At 41.6% G+C, this 17880-nt stretch overlaps 1 protein-coding gene across 4 annotated transcripts in view; it reads left to right on the top strand.

Moving 5' to 3' along the window:
• arhgap32b (Rho GTPase activating protein 32b) overlaps nucleotides 1-17880 on the top strand; it is a 112471-nt gene that overhangs the window by 77969 nt on the left and 16622 nt on the right. For 2 of the 4 annotated variants that reach the window (XM_054625649.1, XM_054625648.1), the window contains exons 9-13: nucleotides 250-372; nucleotides 1577-1654; nucleotides 5493-5574; nucleotides 6972-7022; nucleotides 8660-8734. In XM_054625649.1, the coding sequence (XP_054481624.1) occupies nucleotides 250-372; nucleotides 1577-1654; nucleotides 5493-5574; nucleotides 6972-7022; nucleotides 8660-8734 (409 nt within the window). Of the gene's footprint in view, nucleotides 1-249; nucleotides 373-1576; nucleotides 1655-5492; nucleotides 5575-6971; nucleotides 7023-8659; nucleotides 8735-12644; nucleotides 12781-17880 lie in introns of those variants that run through there. The other 2 variants (XM_054625650.1, XM_054625651.1) reach the window with 2 other exon arrangements.

The raw sequence follows: 17880 nt of genomic DNA, 5'->3' as shown, positions 1-17880 counted from the left end.
GGAACATTTACACCATGCCATATGGATAATTGCAATCAAACACAAAAAAAGGCAAATCTCACTCAGCTGCAAAACTTTATGGCCGTGTTTTGCGCTGCTGTCTGGAAACACTGTAGAGTTATGTGATGCAGCAAAATCACAACGACATGTTGCAAACTTGGAAACTTCAGTGATATATAAGAGAAAGTTGACAGGAAGGTGTTGCTGTATGTTTTCTCATATACAACGTCTTCTCTGTTTGTGTACTAGGTTGATAATAAGGGAAATCATCTGTTGGTTCATGAAGAGTCGTCCATCAACGTGCCAGCTATTGCTGCTGCCCATGTCATCAAGCGTTACATCGCCCAGGCCTCAGACGAGCTGTCCTTCGAGGTAACATCAACACACACATCTCTGATATACTGAGATTCCATTAGAATAACCCCCAGATATTTGCTCATCTGTAGACAGAGAAAGAAAGAGTACTGATGGAGCAATAAAGCTGTCTGTCATATATAAATGTATTGTATATATTGTACATTTTTGATATGCTTTTTTTATTATTCTTGCTCATTGACTGTTTGCAGTACTTGTTTAAATTGTTTTATCATCTATAATATGTTTATTGTTTTGTAACAAACACCAAGACCAAGTCCTTGGCAATGAACCTGATTCTGTTCACTATGAGCAAACTCAGCAGCTAAACCTTTTTAGACATCACCTCAGGATGAATTGCTCCGAACAACTATTAAAGCTGCAATTGGTATCTTTAATAAAAAATAACTTTTTTTCATATTTGCTCAAACTGTCACTATATCCTGACTGTAATACGTGAGACGGACAGTCTGTAATAACATCAGGTTGCTCTGCCTCCTTTTAGTGCTCCTAATGGCGTTTACAAGATTCTACCTGCCCCTGTGGTAAAAACGACCAATCAGAGCTGAGGAGTCTCTGATCACTTGCCTTGAAGCTTGTGAACTCTGATCACACTGTTAAACTACACAAACATTAATCGCGGTTATGTTTCTGCATCGCCTATTTCTCACCTAAAATGTTTTCAGAAACATATTTTAGTAGCTGTTGATCTGAATGAGAATTTTTTCTGAGGCTGGTGGGCGGTGCTTAGTTTCGGCTCTGCTGTTTTCAACATGGCGGCCGGGTCACAAACTTTCTCATTTTACAGCTAAACGAAAAACTGAAATAAGTGTTTTGTGTTATAGTTTGATCGAAGTTCACAAGCTTCACAACCAGTGACTGACAGCTGTGTTCCTCGGCTCTGATTGGTTGTTTCCCTTCGTCTGCGGAAGAACCCTGCAAGAGCCATTAGGAGCTTTAAAAGGAGGAAGAGCTACCTGATTTTTCCACAGATTATCTGTCTCATGTACTTCTCTCTGGATATAGTGACAGTTTGAGCAAGTATGACAAAAAGTCCTTTTTATTAAAGTTACCAACTGCTGCTTTAACAAAATGATGCTTTTGCAATTCAAATTTAAAACCTCGTTTTATACTTCCTTACATTTAGCATTCACTGATGTCCTCCATGGACAGGATGTAAATGGACAATGGGACACATCTTCTATCTTTCCTCCCTCTGCAGGTTGGCGACATCGTGTCAGTGATTGACATGCCCCCGAAAGAAGACACCACCTGGTGGAGAGGCAAGCATGGCTTCCAGGTACGCTGCTCACACAACACTTTGCATGCTGGGAGCAAAAACATTCAGCGTTTTCATCTTTCTCTGTCTTCTCCTACGGCTGTAAGCTTTTGATTAGGTTTGTACTTCAGGTGTTTCAAGGACAAGGAGAGAAAGTTGCTTTGTAAAAGCAGATTTCAAAGACTCCCGGAGTTTGTTGAAAGACAAAGCGAGATGTGAATCCTCTTTCATGTGAAGCTTTTGAGCAGATTACATGGTGTGTGCCGCCGCCTGTAACGCCGGACTGATTCAAATTCCTACAGTCTTCACTGCAATCCTATAACACATTGGAACTTTGGATATTTGGGACTTTCCTGGTTTTAGCTCTCAGAATCATGTAGTTTTTATGTCCTCATGGTGCACATCACAACAGTATGTTACATTACATTACACTACATTACAGTCATTTAGCAGACGCTTTTATCCAAAGCGACTTACAGGAAGTGTATTCAACATAGGTATTCAAGAGAACTACTAGTCACCAGAAGTCATAAGTGCATCTCCTTTCTTAAACAAGCATCTTAAAGCATAAACCAGAGCAAAAGTATAGTGCAGAGGCAAATTACTACGAAAACAATAATTGCAACAGACTAATACGAATACAATAAGTGCTACAAACTACTACGAATAGGATAAGTGCAACAAACTGATACGAATACAATAAGTGCTACGAGGAAGGCTCAGGGTAGTACTTCTTGAAGAGGTGAGTTTTCAGCCTGCGCCTAAAGATGGGCAGCGACTCTGCTGTCCTGACGTCAGTGGGGAGTTCATTCCACCACTGAGGGGCCAGGACAGAAAAAAGCTGTGACCGGGTGGATCGGCCGCAGGGACCTCTGAGCGACGGGGCAACCAATCGCCCCGAGGCAGCAGAGCGAAGTGGTCGGGCGGGGGTGTAGGGCTTGACCAAGGCCTGGAGATAGGAAGGAGCTGTTCCTTTCACTGCCCTGTAGGCTAGCACCAGAGTCTGTAACTGGATGCGAGCTCTTACAGGGAGCCAGTGTAGAGAACGGAGAAGGGAAGTATGTTCATGTTATGTGTGTTTGGAAAGGCTTCACTCAGACAAACATACACAATACTCAGGGCTAGATTTACTTAGTGGGCGTTAAAAACTTAAGTGTTGGTTGTGGGATGTTGTTTAACATAGCAGCAAGACATGAAATACGATCCAGGAAGTCCAGCTGCAGTAACACATTAGTGCGTTTAAAGGCTTATCAGACAGCAAAACACTTCATATCAGTTTATAATACTCAGACAGGATTTTCAATCTCTGTCAAGTTAACACATTTACTTTTGCCTCAACTAACTAAGGTAGCTACAGTACAAAGTACCCTACATACCAGGAATGTGCACTGGCATCCGTCTCTTTCTTTCTAATGAATGTGATAATTCAGGATCGCTTAAGGGATTTTCTTTTGGCACAAACGTCCACCTTCACTCAAGGTTGAATGGATTTTTGTGATTTGACAATAACTCAGGAATCCATACGCTAATTATGACAATTTCCCACAAATGTCTGATAGGATGAAATGATGAAGTGACGGCACTTTGGACGGACATGGATGTAAATCACTTGACTGGTTAGTGGAGGTCTGTGTTGGCACCTCATCACATCATCAGACCAGCTCCATCAAATGAATAAAAAGCCTTAACTTGGCTTTAATCTTTTCGGGGTGTGATTTAACGCGTTCTGCCCCCAAAGGTTATCTGAAGATAATATGAGCACAGAGTGAGTCTGACATATCAACTGAGCGTTTTCCAAAGAGTTCCAGTCTTTTTTAAACAACCTCACACACACACACACACACACACACACACACACACACACACACACACACACACACACACACACACACACACACACACACACACACATTGCAGCTCAAGTGGTCTCAGTGTCCAGGGAAACCCGAAGAGGAACTCAGTGCTAAAAAGACTTTGGATGTTATCCACTCAGACCTGTCCTATCAGACTTCTGTCCGTTATGTTTCCTGTGAATCCTGCTGCATTAATAATGAAACATAAGCATTAGCTATTTATGAGATATTTTGTGCAGTAGTAACAGTGTCAGGTAGATTTAAACCGTAACCAAAGTGTGTATAAAGGCATGTAGCAAGCGTAGAAATGACTACAGACTAAGCTGTGTCTTGGAAATTTATGTTTACATAAAGTTTATATTATTATAATTCAAACAATCTACGACTCTACTGAAGGAATTAGTTCCAATCAGGGTCTTTTCAGTGCAGCAGCAAAGCTCCCTGGGGTTCCGAGGCTAAAGTCTGGCTGACCCTCCTCTGACCTGCCGCCCCCTCGCCACACTGCCCTCTCTCTTCGAGTGTGTGTGTGTGTGTGTTTTGGCTCTCTGCCTACAAGAAGTAGTGCTGCCAGTCTGTCCCACTGGCAGGGTGGCAGCCAGCAGGCACTTACTGAGCAGTTCAGCCATATTTGAAGATGAGTGGATTCCAGAGCTTCTCCCTCTGAACAGGTGATTAGGTTTCGTTGAGTTTATGAATTATCTGACTGTTATTTTGACTTGTTAAAAGTTTGGTCTGCGGCGTGGCGTCTTTCCTCTGACCGGTAGCTCTGTGTCGCTGTGTCTCTGCCTCCCCCTCGCTTAGAGACACCTTGGCTCTGTTTGGGACTGTACCTCTACTTCAGGACGCTTCCCAATAAAAAAGCATGGTGAAGAAGCTGCGTGCTGCTCTTAATATGAGGTGGTAACATTTGTGTGGGAGATAAACCACACAATGGTGCGATTTATTCCTGATCTGAAGTGTTTTCAATTCGATTGGGTTTTCCACCTCTGATGAAGAGCGGCACTCAGTCGCTTCACTAACTTTGTCTCATGCTGAGAGTCCTAAACGGAGTTCTTTGTCTGTCAGACAGATTGAAGGTGATACTACCATAACTGCAGAGCAATAAAGAAAAGCACAGTAGGTTATTGTAGAGATAGATTTTTTACTTTCAAAATATTACTTTTTTTCTCAAAATATTATGACTTATCAGAGAACACAGATATGTGGGGTATGTTTTTAACAGTGTTGTGAGCAGAAATCTTTCTGAAACACATATAAGCTATTAAAGTCATTGTGCTTTTTAAAATGTCTATACATCATTGACTTAAATAGGTGCGTAGTTGTGTAGATTAAAAATAAGTTACTTTCCCCAAACAAAAGACAAAAAAGAGGAATAAAACCATGTCTACGTGTGTGTGTTGACTCATGAGATGGTATTAAATGATGAAACTTGATCTACTGAAGAATTAATATTTGAAAGCAAAACAGATTGCCTGAAAACTGTATCATATTCCATTATATTTTTAATAGTAAACTGCTGCCTAAATTATGTGTTTACTATAAATAAATAAAGACATTTCCACCATTGATTGTTGCATAAGAATGTAGTGTTTGACCCTCAGAATTTTCTGTGGGAGGACCTCCAGACCCCCCTGCTTCATAAGTGTCATATTTGGGGATCTAACTGAGCAACACAAAACAGGCCTGCAGTGCCACCTGTGTCCATTAGGAGAGAGTCAGTCAAACCAGTCAGTCATTTTAGAGGCTGTGTGTGTTTGTTTAAGAGCAACAGGTACACAGATACATTAAACATGTACCTTATGTGTGATGTGGTCCTTTCCACACCACCTGATCAGATCTGTGTCACAGTGCTTCTTCTATCAACAGAATCACATGATCAGAGTGACAACCACCTCTCAGCGTGGACACCGTGTTGTTTCTCTCTACAGTCCTTATTTTATGATCTAGATGTGATGGTACTTCCTCCCACCTCACCATGCCCATCTCTCTCCCGTCCTCCTCCCCAGGTTGGCTTCTTTCCCAGCGAGTGTGTGGAGCTCATAAACGATAAAGTGCCGCAGTCCATGACCAACACGGTGCCGAAACCAGGTACTCCTCCTCCTCCTCCTCTTTAACCATTCACAGGATATGTGTTGAAGTTATTATCACCGATGGCGGTTAATGTCTCACTGATATGGCTGCATTTTTCAGGAAGTGGTGACATCTGTGATGGATGATGTGGCTCTGGGCGTGTGTGTGTTTGTCACACCTTCCAAAGAATATTATTGCTGACAGACTTGTATCATGGAATTGATTTTGTTTTTAAAAAAGGAGTTCTATGGTGGATTTGTAATATAACATATTTACACAAAATGAGAGCAATGCAGTGGAGGTATAGATATATAAATGTACATATTTACAGAGCCCAGTGAGAGAACCGAATCATATTATAATCATCAGTATGAAAAATATAATATAACTTAAATTTATGAGCATGTTACAGTGAAAGGAAACCCATAATTCTGACCCCTGATATAACCGGCTTATCATGTAATATTGACTCAGTAACGCTATGCAAATCCACTGCAAACAACTGTGCTAATCTATTGCTGTCCAGAGCAAACAGATAAATTATTCAGCACGTGCCCCAGAGTGTCAGAGACAAATACAAATACAGACTCACTGACTGGCTTCTAGAGGCTCCTAACCATCACGAAAGCCTCAGAGAGACTCCGGGGTCGGCATAAAGTGATGACACAGCAAAAAAAAAAAAAAAGAACCCCACCAGATCCACCACCACGAGGGAAGGGATGTCATTATAGGCGGGGGCTTCAAGTGCCATCGGATGCCCATGTGCCAATCATGGGTTCAAACCCACTGCTTTTTGAGCCCTTCAGACTGAGTGGCTGAACATAAATGCATCTTGCGGTGTAGAGTTAACTGTGGCGGTGCACGCACAGCCCACTCCCACTCCCCAGTCCACCACTTATTCTGCCTGCCCTGCTTTTGAGCAATAATTAAATGCTTGTTGCTGTTGTTTTTGCATGTGTCCTTATCTGTCAATCATGCTTTTGTTTTTTCTTCACTGAGAATTCACGGTCAATTATATTATTTTAATATCCTAAATCGAGTCAAAATATTTTCTCTTAAATTGCTCATTTTTACAAATCTCTGTTATTAATTAGTTATGTTATATGTAACTTTGTTCATTCAGAAATATGTGGCTTTTTTGTAATAATCTCCATAGCAATATTAATAATATCTAATATTTGGGTTTCTATAACCTGCAGATGCCCTGTTGTCAGTGATATTAACATGATTTCAAATGAGCAGATCCCAGATCAGGTTCATTGTCAGCAGCAGAGCGAATAACTAAATGTAATGGCGTTGAAGCTGCCTGTTGCTTGTCCTCTGCTGCAATGCGTCATTAATACTGTTGTTGGATGTGCAGTAGCGTTAGCATGTGTCTTGATTTGTTGCATCTGACTGTGACTCCTCTGCCTCAGCCTCCCCCTGCTCTGGCCTGCAGCCTGCTTCTTGGAGTCTCTTCCCTCCCTGTGCGTGCTGGTATACACACCTCATCCACCTGTCCGCTCACCCCACATTCACTCAGCTCGCACACCAAAAAAAATGCGTTTGCACATTTGCACTCGTATGACACATTGTTTGGATGTAATTAAAGTTCTAATCCTTAAGACTTCCTAGTCCTGGTCGATTTGATTTATGGGGGTTTGGTACAATGCTCAGTTCGCAGAATTCTGGGGGAAGTAAACCCTCCTTGAACAGCTAATTTGTTAGAAACACAACAGAAGAGCAACTGTTACATATTTTAACAGTTGTGATTAACAAGTTTGTATTGTTTTAACAAAGAAGTTGGTCAATAATTAGCCTTCCTAACGGATCCAAAAAATGCCCGAAATGTGGACAAACCTGCGTTTCCTGTGGCTGCTTCACAAGTGCTGGCTGTGTTTCACAGGTTCAATATTTTGAATGTGGCAGCAGTGGGAAGTGTTGGGTTAGCATTAGCAGTAACTTAAAGGGATAGATTGGGTGTTTTGAGGTGGGGTTGCATGAAGTTCTTATCCATAATCAGTGTATTATCTACAGTAGATGGAGGTTGGAGATTAAACAGACATTAGTACCAGCTGGGCAGCAAAACAATGTGCCGCTGTGGACCGGGGCAGCAGCTAAGCGTATTTTGGATGCCTAGAGAAATCATGATCAGTATAAGTGTACTCTATATTTAGTATATTTTCACTTCACCTTGCATTCAGACAGCCCTTTCCATCAGGGAATTGAGTCCATTATCTATGTCCCTTTTAAAGCTACAAGACTCCTTTGAGAAAAAAACAGTTATTTTATCTCACAGAACACAGGAGCTGCTGGTCTACCGCTGCCCCCATGGTAAAATAACAGATTTTGTCCATGTCAGAAAGTCCTGCTTGATGGCAAAGTAAAGCAGTGAAATATTCTAAAAATAGTGTACACTTGAACTGATACTGTTCTTTGAGGCATCTAAAATACGTTTGCTGCTGCCCCCGTCCACAGTAGCACATGGCTTTGGTCTCGTGCTGGTACTCCTGTCTGTTTCTCCCAACTCCATCCAACACAGACTATGGAGAAGCACCTCCATACATCCGCACTATCCCTTTAACACAGCTCTGATACGGCATGGTAATCAATCAGATTAAATTACAAACAGTAATGCTGGATACCATTCTGCAAAGTTTCTTTCAAGTAGTCAAATTGAATGTTGTGCAGGAGTGGCGGACCCTGCTACCAACCAATGAAAACTACTATTAATATACCTGAGAATGTAAACACTCTGACCTTAAATAGTAGCAAAATTGGGTTTGTTTTAAAGGAAGTCTTAAGGATTATAACTTTAGAGTTAATTAAAGTAATCTCACATAACAAGACTTGTTTTATTGAGGAATGCAATGTTTCTTTAATTGAGTGTACTTCATGACTAAGCATTTTACTTTTATCTGCATGCTGTCTCACACAGCAGTTTTATAGCTTCAGCATCAAAGTGTCATTTCTATGCAAAGCTACTGACCTCACAGATCCAAAGTACACCGTTGCTTTGTTCTCTAACTTGAAGTGCTTCTCTCCCTCTGCTGACTCTCACGTCTCCCATCATCCATCCAATCCATCTGTCTGTGGGTCCATCTGTCCATCGGGCTGCATGCAGACTTGGAGATGGAGAGTGTAATACAGGACAATGCATGGGTGGCCGACCCGCTAAACCACTACAGCCTAAGTTCAGGTAGACAAAAATCCTTTGGTCGTGTTGCCCCGCCACTCCCTAACCAGAAACTAACTCCACAACCCCAGTGATGTGTTTGAACCGTGTGACTCTAATATGACTAGTCTATACCTGTGACAGTAGCTTGCGATGTGGTATGTTGTGCACTTTTTTGGTGTTACATGACAAGATTTCTCAACATGACAGATAGTCCTGTCCATGACCTTTAACACACTTATCCACATTATCTCTACACTCTGTTGGTGGACCAATGAGACATCTGAGCATGTATGATCTGTGGAAATAAGTCGGTTTTTTTTCTCCAGTGTTTATGTGAACTTTCACTCACTGTAATGGCTTTAATCTCACATAAGAAAAGGTCTGTGTGATGCAACAGTTGCCATATTCCCCTGTTACGTTTGACACTTATATTCTTGCAGATTCCTTTTGGATATTAAGGTTCTTCTTATCATACTGCTGTATATTGGATGTGTTGCAGGTTTTGTTGGAATCAATGTTTTGTGTGTATACTGCCTATAAAGGTTTTTGGGATTAGAGATGTAGTGGCGTTAAAATGAAACTCAACCCTTTTCAAATGTTCCTCACAAAAAGAGAACAATCTGATCCCCTCCAGCTCCCCTCAGTTCTTTTTTATGTTTCACCCCTCAAGATGCATGCAAATGACTCCAGGGGTGACCCAGGTTACTACAGCATTTCTCTTAGCGGCTGAATGTACGCGCTGTCTGGACGGGGGGGCAGTTGTGTTTGTTGTGTGCGCCTGTTTGGTCGGAGCTGAAAGGCCACGGCACCCCTGCCGCGGCGCTCGGCCTCGACCGGCCTTGATTTATTTTAATCCTTTTACAATGAGGGGGCCTGTAAACCCGTCCATTGAGCGCTAAGCTTTTGTCCCCGCAACAGTAAGAATCTCTGTCTCGCTCTCCATGGTGACCGTAAAAGAGCACATTCCTGCAGGGAGCCACGCAGCATTGGGGAAATATGTTCGCTTCTGCCTTGATCCACTCCGCTCACCACTAACCTTTGCTGTTCTTCAGTAAAACTATGGAAACTGCTAACACTCTGTACTGCTCCAGTTAAAATAAAGACGATAGAAGCTAGTAGTTATAAGTCTGCCATGTGCTTGTGATGTGACTCAGTGGAATCGGAGAACAGAGACTACTCTCTTCAAAGTGAAAAACAGTCTTTTGTTGACATCAATGCGAAGACCACGAGTTTTGGATGAGAAATTACAGTCTTCTTTCCTCCCCAGATAGCCCAATAGACCTAATTGTAACTGACCCAGATGTAGAGCCCCCCCCCCCCCTCATCGCAGGCCTTGGTCATGTCTGGGGAACAGTGATTTGTGCAGCTGTGAGCGCACACGAGCCAAGACAGCTGGTTATGTGAGGGAGAGAGGACGAGGGAAACGGAGAGAGAATGCTTGAGTAAGAGTGAGTTTTGTCCTCCTGTTTCAGAGGATCTCAGGTCATTTCCTGGCGCTCTGGTTCTGGGCAGGGAAACTATGCAAGGCCCCCCTTGTGTACCGAGTTACTCTTCAATAAGAGACTGTTGTCGTAGGCCGCACCTTTGTTTGTTTGACTACATTCTAACAACTCGGGCTGTGTTGTAAACTGACTGAGTGTGTAAAACACAAAGATCTATTTTTCTTTTTACCCCTTTGCTCCCTTTAGTGGATTCACCCACAAAACGTTTGCTAATCAAATGCTGTAGCTGCGTTACACTGAGTTGTATTGCATCATTATTGTGACTATTGGTGTCTCATTACGGATTAAAATGTTGTCATTGCAAGGCTTCAGCGCTCACAGACGTTTAACCAGCAGGTAGGAATTCCGATTTACAGCCGTGCTTGTGTTTCACACAGCATGGTTTCTGCTCCTGAACATCTGAACTTGGAGTGCTGCTGCAAAATACACTTCCTCGTTTTTCAGCATCCTAGGAGTGTCATAGATTATTCAGATCCATGCAAAAGAGCAGCTGTATGACACTTGGTGTAACACAAAGCTCTCTTCTTGTTAGGTTGTATATGACATCAGGGAAGGAGCTTCCTGTATAGGTGACTGGTGTTTTTCAGTATGTGACTAATAGTCTTTAGTCCTATAGGCATACTCCACCTGCTGCTTTACTGTTTCAACCATGTCTCTGACAACCAATCCGTCTCCCACTGTTGACTCGCAATTTCTATTTCAAGGTATTGTGAAAAACATACAACAGTAAAAAGCACTTTACAAAGTGGACAAATGAAATGGAGGAGAGAAAACTCATGCCATTCTATTACATGATCAGTTTAGGAAGAAAATGGTTGGAGGTTTCACTCCGTACTTTCCAAAGTTTGATCTTTTAGGTCTGGTCTATATGAAAAGATAGTGTAGGACACATACAGTATGACCATGATCACCGCTGCACAGAACAAACTTGTACGAGTTGAACTTGGCACGACTTTCTCAGTAATTTCCCTGAGTGGGTGGAATTAGTGCTGAGTGATATTAGGGGAAAAAAGTATTTTGTAGAGCACGGCATTACATACAGGTGGAAGAAGTATTCAAATTGTTTACTTGAAGCTGGGGTCAGCAGCATTGAAGAAACCAGCAAGAGTATGGCAGATTTTAAACATGATCCAAACTGAGAACTGTTGCCAACTCTTTTTCCATGACAGTAGTTAGCAGCACTAGCTCCAGAAGTCTCTAAAAGTAGCGAAAAACCCTCCAAGTCGGCAGCACTGACAGCCCGGTTCTTCAAGGCCTCCCTCCAAAGACACTCTCCCAAAATTGGCATTATGAATGTAAACTTCAAGCAAAATCAAGTAATTGAACAGATTTATTACAATTGTGCAACTGCCACTGCCAATATATATATATATTTTGTCAGAGCATTTGATCTACTGGTTGCTGTCGGGATGTTTCAATTTCAAAATATATAACAAAAAATGTTTCTAAAATACATTATACACCCTAAGTAAAAAAGTACAAATAAATCAATGTCAAATTAAATTACTCCATTAAAAGTAAAAGTCCTGCATTCAAATAACAGGACTATTATCCACAAAAGTATTGGTTAAGTATCAGTAGTAGAAGTATTGATTCTGTTTAAAAAAAACTATTCTATCGGTACAGTACGTACAGTACTTGAGTACTGAGCACTTTGGAAAATATTAAAGAGAATCTTGAGGATCAGCCCAAAGAAATGTTTGTCTTTTTGGCACTTGTTAAAATCCTGTCAAGATGAAGCGATCCCATGATGCAGTGGAAAAAGTCTGACTCCAGTCTTGTGATTCTGGTCCAACAACAAATTAGTTTGACTTTATTTTGACTCTACATAACTGCTAAGGGACTAAGCTAGTTAAGGAATTAATGAGATAATGCTTTCGGGGGGCCAAGGGGCCCCTCTGGGGGAGAGCTGATCTAAAGTCGAGGCAAGGCCGTCCTATACATATATTGGGAAGAAATGCATGGATGCTTCTTGTTAGGATCGTGTGAGGGGTGTTTTCCACTCTGAACCACCAGCAATTGCCACTTGGCTGCCTGTCTTCTGTGCTGCCTTACAGTGTTATCGGGAATATTAGTATCAAGCACTTGTGCAAGTCAGCATTAGGAATATGAATGGGTGGGGGCGGGGGGTTAAGAGAACATAAACTCCATATGAGCAACTGATGACCAAATGGGTTGTGTGTACATATTTAACATCGGTAAAAAAATCCCTTGATGAGGTTTGAATCCCCTTCCTGTTTTTCAACTCGCAGCTTTGTTAGACTGTTATTAACAATCGGTAATTACCATTTTTTCCGGAGGCACCTGAAGGCAGCACACGTTGCCGTAAACCAATCCGTTCTGTGTGGCCACTAGCTGACTGACTGAGCTCTCCTGCTCGTTGTGTCTCAACTTTTATCAACTTTTCTTAGTCGGTCCTGTTTGCAACATTCAGCTGAGGTTTTAGCGCTATATTGTAGAGGTTTGCAGTTAAAAAAGAAAAGATAAATAGGTTACTTAGTTGTACTTTGGACCTAGTTTGAAATCATAAAGCTCCGAAGCGAGTCCAGCGATCATGGAGTAAAGGTAAGAAAATGCGTTTATATTTGAAGTATCATTTAATGTATTCATCACAGTATTCCTCAGTGGTATGACAGACCTACGACACCGTTAACAGTTTATGCTACACGTATCCAGCTCTATCTGGGATAAACACTGTGAAGAGACGGCGTTTGGATTGATGGAAGGGGTTTCCTAGGTCTCCTAAGAAGTGTGGAAAATAGTATTCCTTCCTCATATGACCCTCTTTTTCCATTAGAGGGGATAAACTAACTTTTGAATAATATTTAATTTATCTATATATATATATATATATATATATATATATATGTGTGTATGTATATATATATATATATATATATATATATATATATATATATATATATATATATATATATATATATATATATAATGCCAGGCAAAGACAAGACTGAAAACTTGAGAAGGTACAAAACCAAGTTTGAGAAAAATGTAACTTTTAAAATGCAGTTCTGGAAGAAAGAGGTTTAACATTTGAAATAAATAGTTGTACTTGTTAAGCATCTAAATAAACATTTCTCTAGTGCCATAATTTAGATGCTCGGTGAAGTCAAACCTGCTCTGAAGGTACCTCTCAATCACTACTTTTTTTTTTCAAAGATACAAAAGTTACTTCTTGTTTTCATAATTGATTTTTGAATTTAAAAAAAAAAAAAGGTACTTGGGGGAGTAACACCTATTTGCAGCTCAGTGGTTTGGAAAATTTCTCAGTACTTACGCTGATATTTGTCATGACACTTTTTATGATTTCTGTTTCTGATTTCTCTGAACTGGTGTACAGTTGAACCATCTGGTGGAATTATCGGTGGAGACCACACAGGCCATCTCTTCCCTCTGCTGAAGCTGTTGTCCCGTGGTGCATTGAGAGATTGAACAATAAGGCATTTTGCTCCGGTTATCGCCACACACTTAAAGCCCTCTCTTCCAAACAGAGGTCACTGTCAGCCATGACTGCCTTTCTATAGGCAGACACTGCTCTGTTGTTTACACACCAAACAGCCATCCAGAAACACCAACAGGAGATTGCAAGGTTGTGTTAATGGGTGTTAACACAGTGCTGTGTTCTGTTTTTCAGATTGATAAGCAATGCAAACATTATCTCTGTGGTAGTCGCCTCTCAATAGACAAATATCCTCTTTTCAATGAGAGCGATGAGGTCATGAAGTTGGCGCGTTGAATTGCTTAACTAGCTCTAAAAGATTTGCGGACATAGCAAATTGCAGACATTCTCAGACTCGTACTTTACAATCACATACATGATTGTTAACTTCTCCATTCTCCCGCATTACTCCCAGAGAGACCTAACTTTACTTTAAAGGGTCCACCACAGTAAAAACACATTTGGTCTATTTAGAAAAGCTTCTGGCGCATCCACCGATCACATTCCAGCCAAAACCCTTTCTCACGGCATGCAGATTTCCGAGATGGATGATGTAATCATATCCAACCCATTGACATAATGATTTAATGAAACCGTGAAGAGGAGGGCAGGTTGAATTTCCCGCTCTGCCACCTACATGGGCGTCGGTGGCTGAGTCTCAAGGGGGTTTGCTGGCTGAGATAAACTGTGATCATAGCATTGTGAAGCCCCAAGGAGCCACGGCCACGCCTGCTGGTAGTGGTGGTGTATTCAGGGAACACTGACACACAAAGCAGTTGTATCAGATATCTCAGGCTAGAGCCTGCAGGTTGACTCCATAATGTCACTGCTCTACTTTGGGAAGCAATGGCACTCTGTTGTATTGCTAATATGGAGTTGGGATTTTCCTCCGATCTGCGTCCTTTAAAAAGCTCCATGCTAACTGAACAAAACAAGGTGGCCGGTTTTTTTTCTTCGGGTTGGAGCAGGGAAACGGAGGATGATGTTTGCCATTACGTCTGTAATTATTCCTACTGTAATGCTTGGCCTCTTTTCTCCTCTCCCCCTAACTCGTCATATCCCAGCCTCTCACTGAGCTCTCCTGGGGAGAAGTCTCATCATACTCACACAGTGAGTTCAGGGCTGCAACTGAAACCAACCCTTTGCTAGTGTGTCACATATCAAGAATATATCATCCGATTTTATGTTTGCAAATACTATATGTAACCATTCAATCTCAAAATGATTTCATTTTCAGGTCAGTTTACCAGGCATGGTTAGTACCACTCAGCCTGTGAAAACAGTCATAGAATGTCTCCTTTGTCTGAAGGAGCTATGAGAAAAGAACCACGATGATGTCATCAGATAGTGATGTTATCAGGGTCGCTTGACAAATTCGTTAAAAACTGAAAGTGCTGAGTTTGAAAGACATAGTTGTTCACCAGGCAGGGAGGGTGTACCATCATCAGAAATATAGGGGGGGGTCTCGGTCTCTGTTGCACAGATTCTTTCATAAATGTGTCCCCTGCAAGACTTCCAACGTGGTGAAGCAAGCTATAAATCTTGTAATTGATTTTTAAGGCTTTATCACTCCCACAGTCCTTTGACCCAGCTGGATCTCAGCCACGAGTGTGTCAGAGGAAGTTTCAGTGCTGAGCGTGGTAGAAGAGCTGCCGGCCCCTCAGACTCCCATCTGCCTCCACAGTAAGCAGACGGGAGTCTCTGGAGAGTCACGCTTGTCGTTGCACTCCTCTTCCTCGAGTTTTCCAGTCAGTCTGGTTTCCTTTTGTGAAAAAAAAGTGACGTGTCAGTGTTAACCAACACAGTTGTGCACAGTCAGGCCCCCCCCCCCCCCCCCCAACATGATACCGATGGCCCTTCTTGATGCCTCGACAGTGAGTAAACAAAGCTGCCTCAGCGGTTTTGTCTTTGGTACAGCCCTACAGAATACATTTTCTCCTTGAGGGGTGAATTGTAGCTCCTCTTTTCCCATAAACAGGAAGATGGGTGTTGTTTTGCGGAGGCTGGTACCGAAGCCAGCTGTTGATTCTTAATTGATTGCGCTGCTTCATTAAAATGGCTCAGGGCTCAAAGGTCAGTTTGAAACGTTAGTTATTTACCTGTTGTAGCAAGGTAGTTATAAATCTGTGTTGGTGAGGGTTTGTTTATGTTTGAGATTCTATTGTGATTTGAATATCCTCTACAAAAAACTGAAACTGGTCACTTGCAAAGGATGGATACTACAGATCAAAATCAATCCACGTATTCTACTTCTTTGTCAAAACTAAATGCTACAAACATTACCCACACTGCAAAAGTAAAGAGAGCCACTAAACATAGTTGCCTGATTACTTAATTTATTAGACATTTCCCTGTGTGAATATATTTTTGTTAGCATTCTGCCCAAACAATGAGAAACTGTTGAATGAATTCAGCTACAGAGTTACTTTCCGTTCCCATCAGCTCATTAGTTTTACTCTGGTCTTGATGTTTGCATTCTAAATGTACGCGACGGACTGTCAATTAAGTCTGCTGCTCCATGGTGTACGTTTAGCATGTGAGACAGACGGCCTCATTAGTTTTTTACCTAATGGTCTCTGGGCGTTAGAGCCAACGCTCACACAGTGTGTCTGTTTTGGATGGTTGTTAATAATGATATTCATGACAGCTTATGTGTGTGCCTAATGATGCCCTGTATATCTCTATAAGGAAATCATATGCTGCGAGTAAAGACGCTGCCTTCACACTTGCTAACAGACAGACGTAGCTTTCTTTACCTCAGCTTGTTTTGTTTCTTTGGTATGCAGTGGCCTACTTTCTGTTGTATTGCGATGAAGCTGAGCTCAGCTTGGCACAGCACATTGAAACAGCATCTCTCCAAAGATTAGTTATTTATTTGGATTGAATTCTTAATGCTTTCTTCTTTAAATTGTGTGTGTGTGTGTGTGTGTGTGTGTGTGTGTTAGTCGGACTGAAGTTGAAAGCAGGTGATGTCAAGTCTGAAACACAAAGGAACTGGAAGGATTGCAATCGTGACTGGGTTTACAATCAGTTAAAGGAATGTGCCCTGGAATATAAATATAAGAAATAAAAATATATGCAACACAGCAGTTTTTCCACTTTGTATGTTGTTGTGATCACTCTGTTTTTAAAGTTTTATTGAAGTTCCAGATGTGGCATGGCTGAGAGAACACAATGATCATAGATCAGATAGGTAATGGATGTTTTTAACACTGTCCTCCTCAGTGGGACATTTTCAGAATGGCTCCTGGGCTGCTGTTGGTTTTCAGTAAGACCGTGTGTCAGTGTACATGTTTCACAGTGTGGACCACGATGCTGCTGAGTGCTCTACGTTCTTTTATCGGTCTCCGGGATTCAAAAAGGATAGTGGTGCTGTGGAATGCAACAAGACTGTAGAGAAAAGTAATAAGAGGAAGAGTTGTTTGTCAAAGTCTGTGTGAAGTGCAGCGCCATGTAAGAGGATTGAAGAGAGACAACTAGCAACAGGAGCCGAGGGCAGACCACACCAACGGCGTGTAAAGGCCTTTAAATGGTGAAATAGTTAGTTTTTAACCCTGCAGTCAAACTGTTTTGATCAATAATCTCCAAAGAGCTGCTATATTATAACGTCTGCTCTGACATTTGATTGATTGGCATCAGTGCATCTACAGTCATGCACGTAAGATGGAGTGTTCTTTGGTCAATCCGTTGAAAACTGTTTTATACTGAATACATTTGGGATTTTTGTGTCCGTTTAGCTAAGACTGATAGACGACATAAACTGAAAGTGTAGTAAACTGACCAAAGAGTGGAAAACCCTTTGCTTTTGTCACCTCACCAGTGTGTGATTTTCACTCTTTTATATTTTCAGCCAGCCTCATTGTCCTACGAACTCCACAAGAAACATGCTAGGTTAAGAAGCTTACGACCCTTTCCCAGACATCGTATCTGATTAATGCGGTTTGGGTTTCTAAGTAGGTCTGCCCCTTTCTGTTTTTTTTCTCTTGTTTTGAAGCTGAGCGGAGGATACTGGTATTGGATGTGGAGGATTCCTTTGTAGTTGCCTGGGAGGTGGTATTTAAGAACGGAGCCTTCGCCTCAAGGAAACTACACATGCATAAAGGAAGGGTTTGCATTATAATGAAGCTGAAATGCACAATGGGACAAGCCTGAGCAGCTTGTGTGGGGTTTCACTCTAGTCTGCTAGTACCAGCTCCAAACCCACATAT

The sequence above is a fragment of the Anoplopoma fimbria genome, chromosome 24 (genome assembly GCF_027596085.1).
Source record: "Anoplopoma fimbria isolate UVic2021 breed Golden Eagle Sablefish chromosome 24, Afim_UVic_2022, whole genome shotgun sequence".
Lineage (NCBI taxonomy): Eukaryota > Metazoa > Chordata > Actinopteri > Perciformes > Anoplopomatidae > Anoplopoma > Anoplopoma fimbria.
This window is presented reverse-complemented; position numbering and strand designations above follow the sequence as displayed.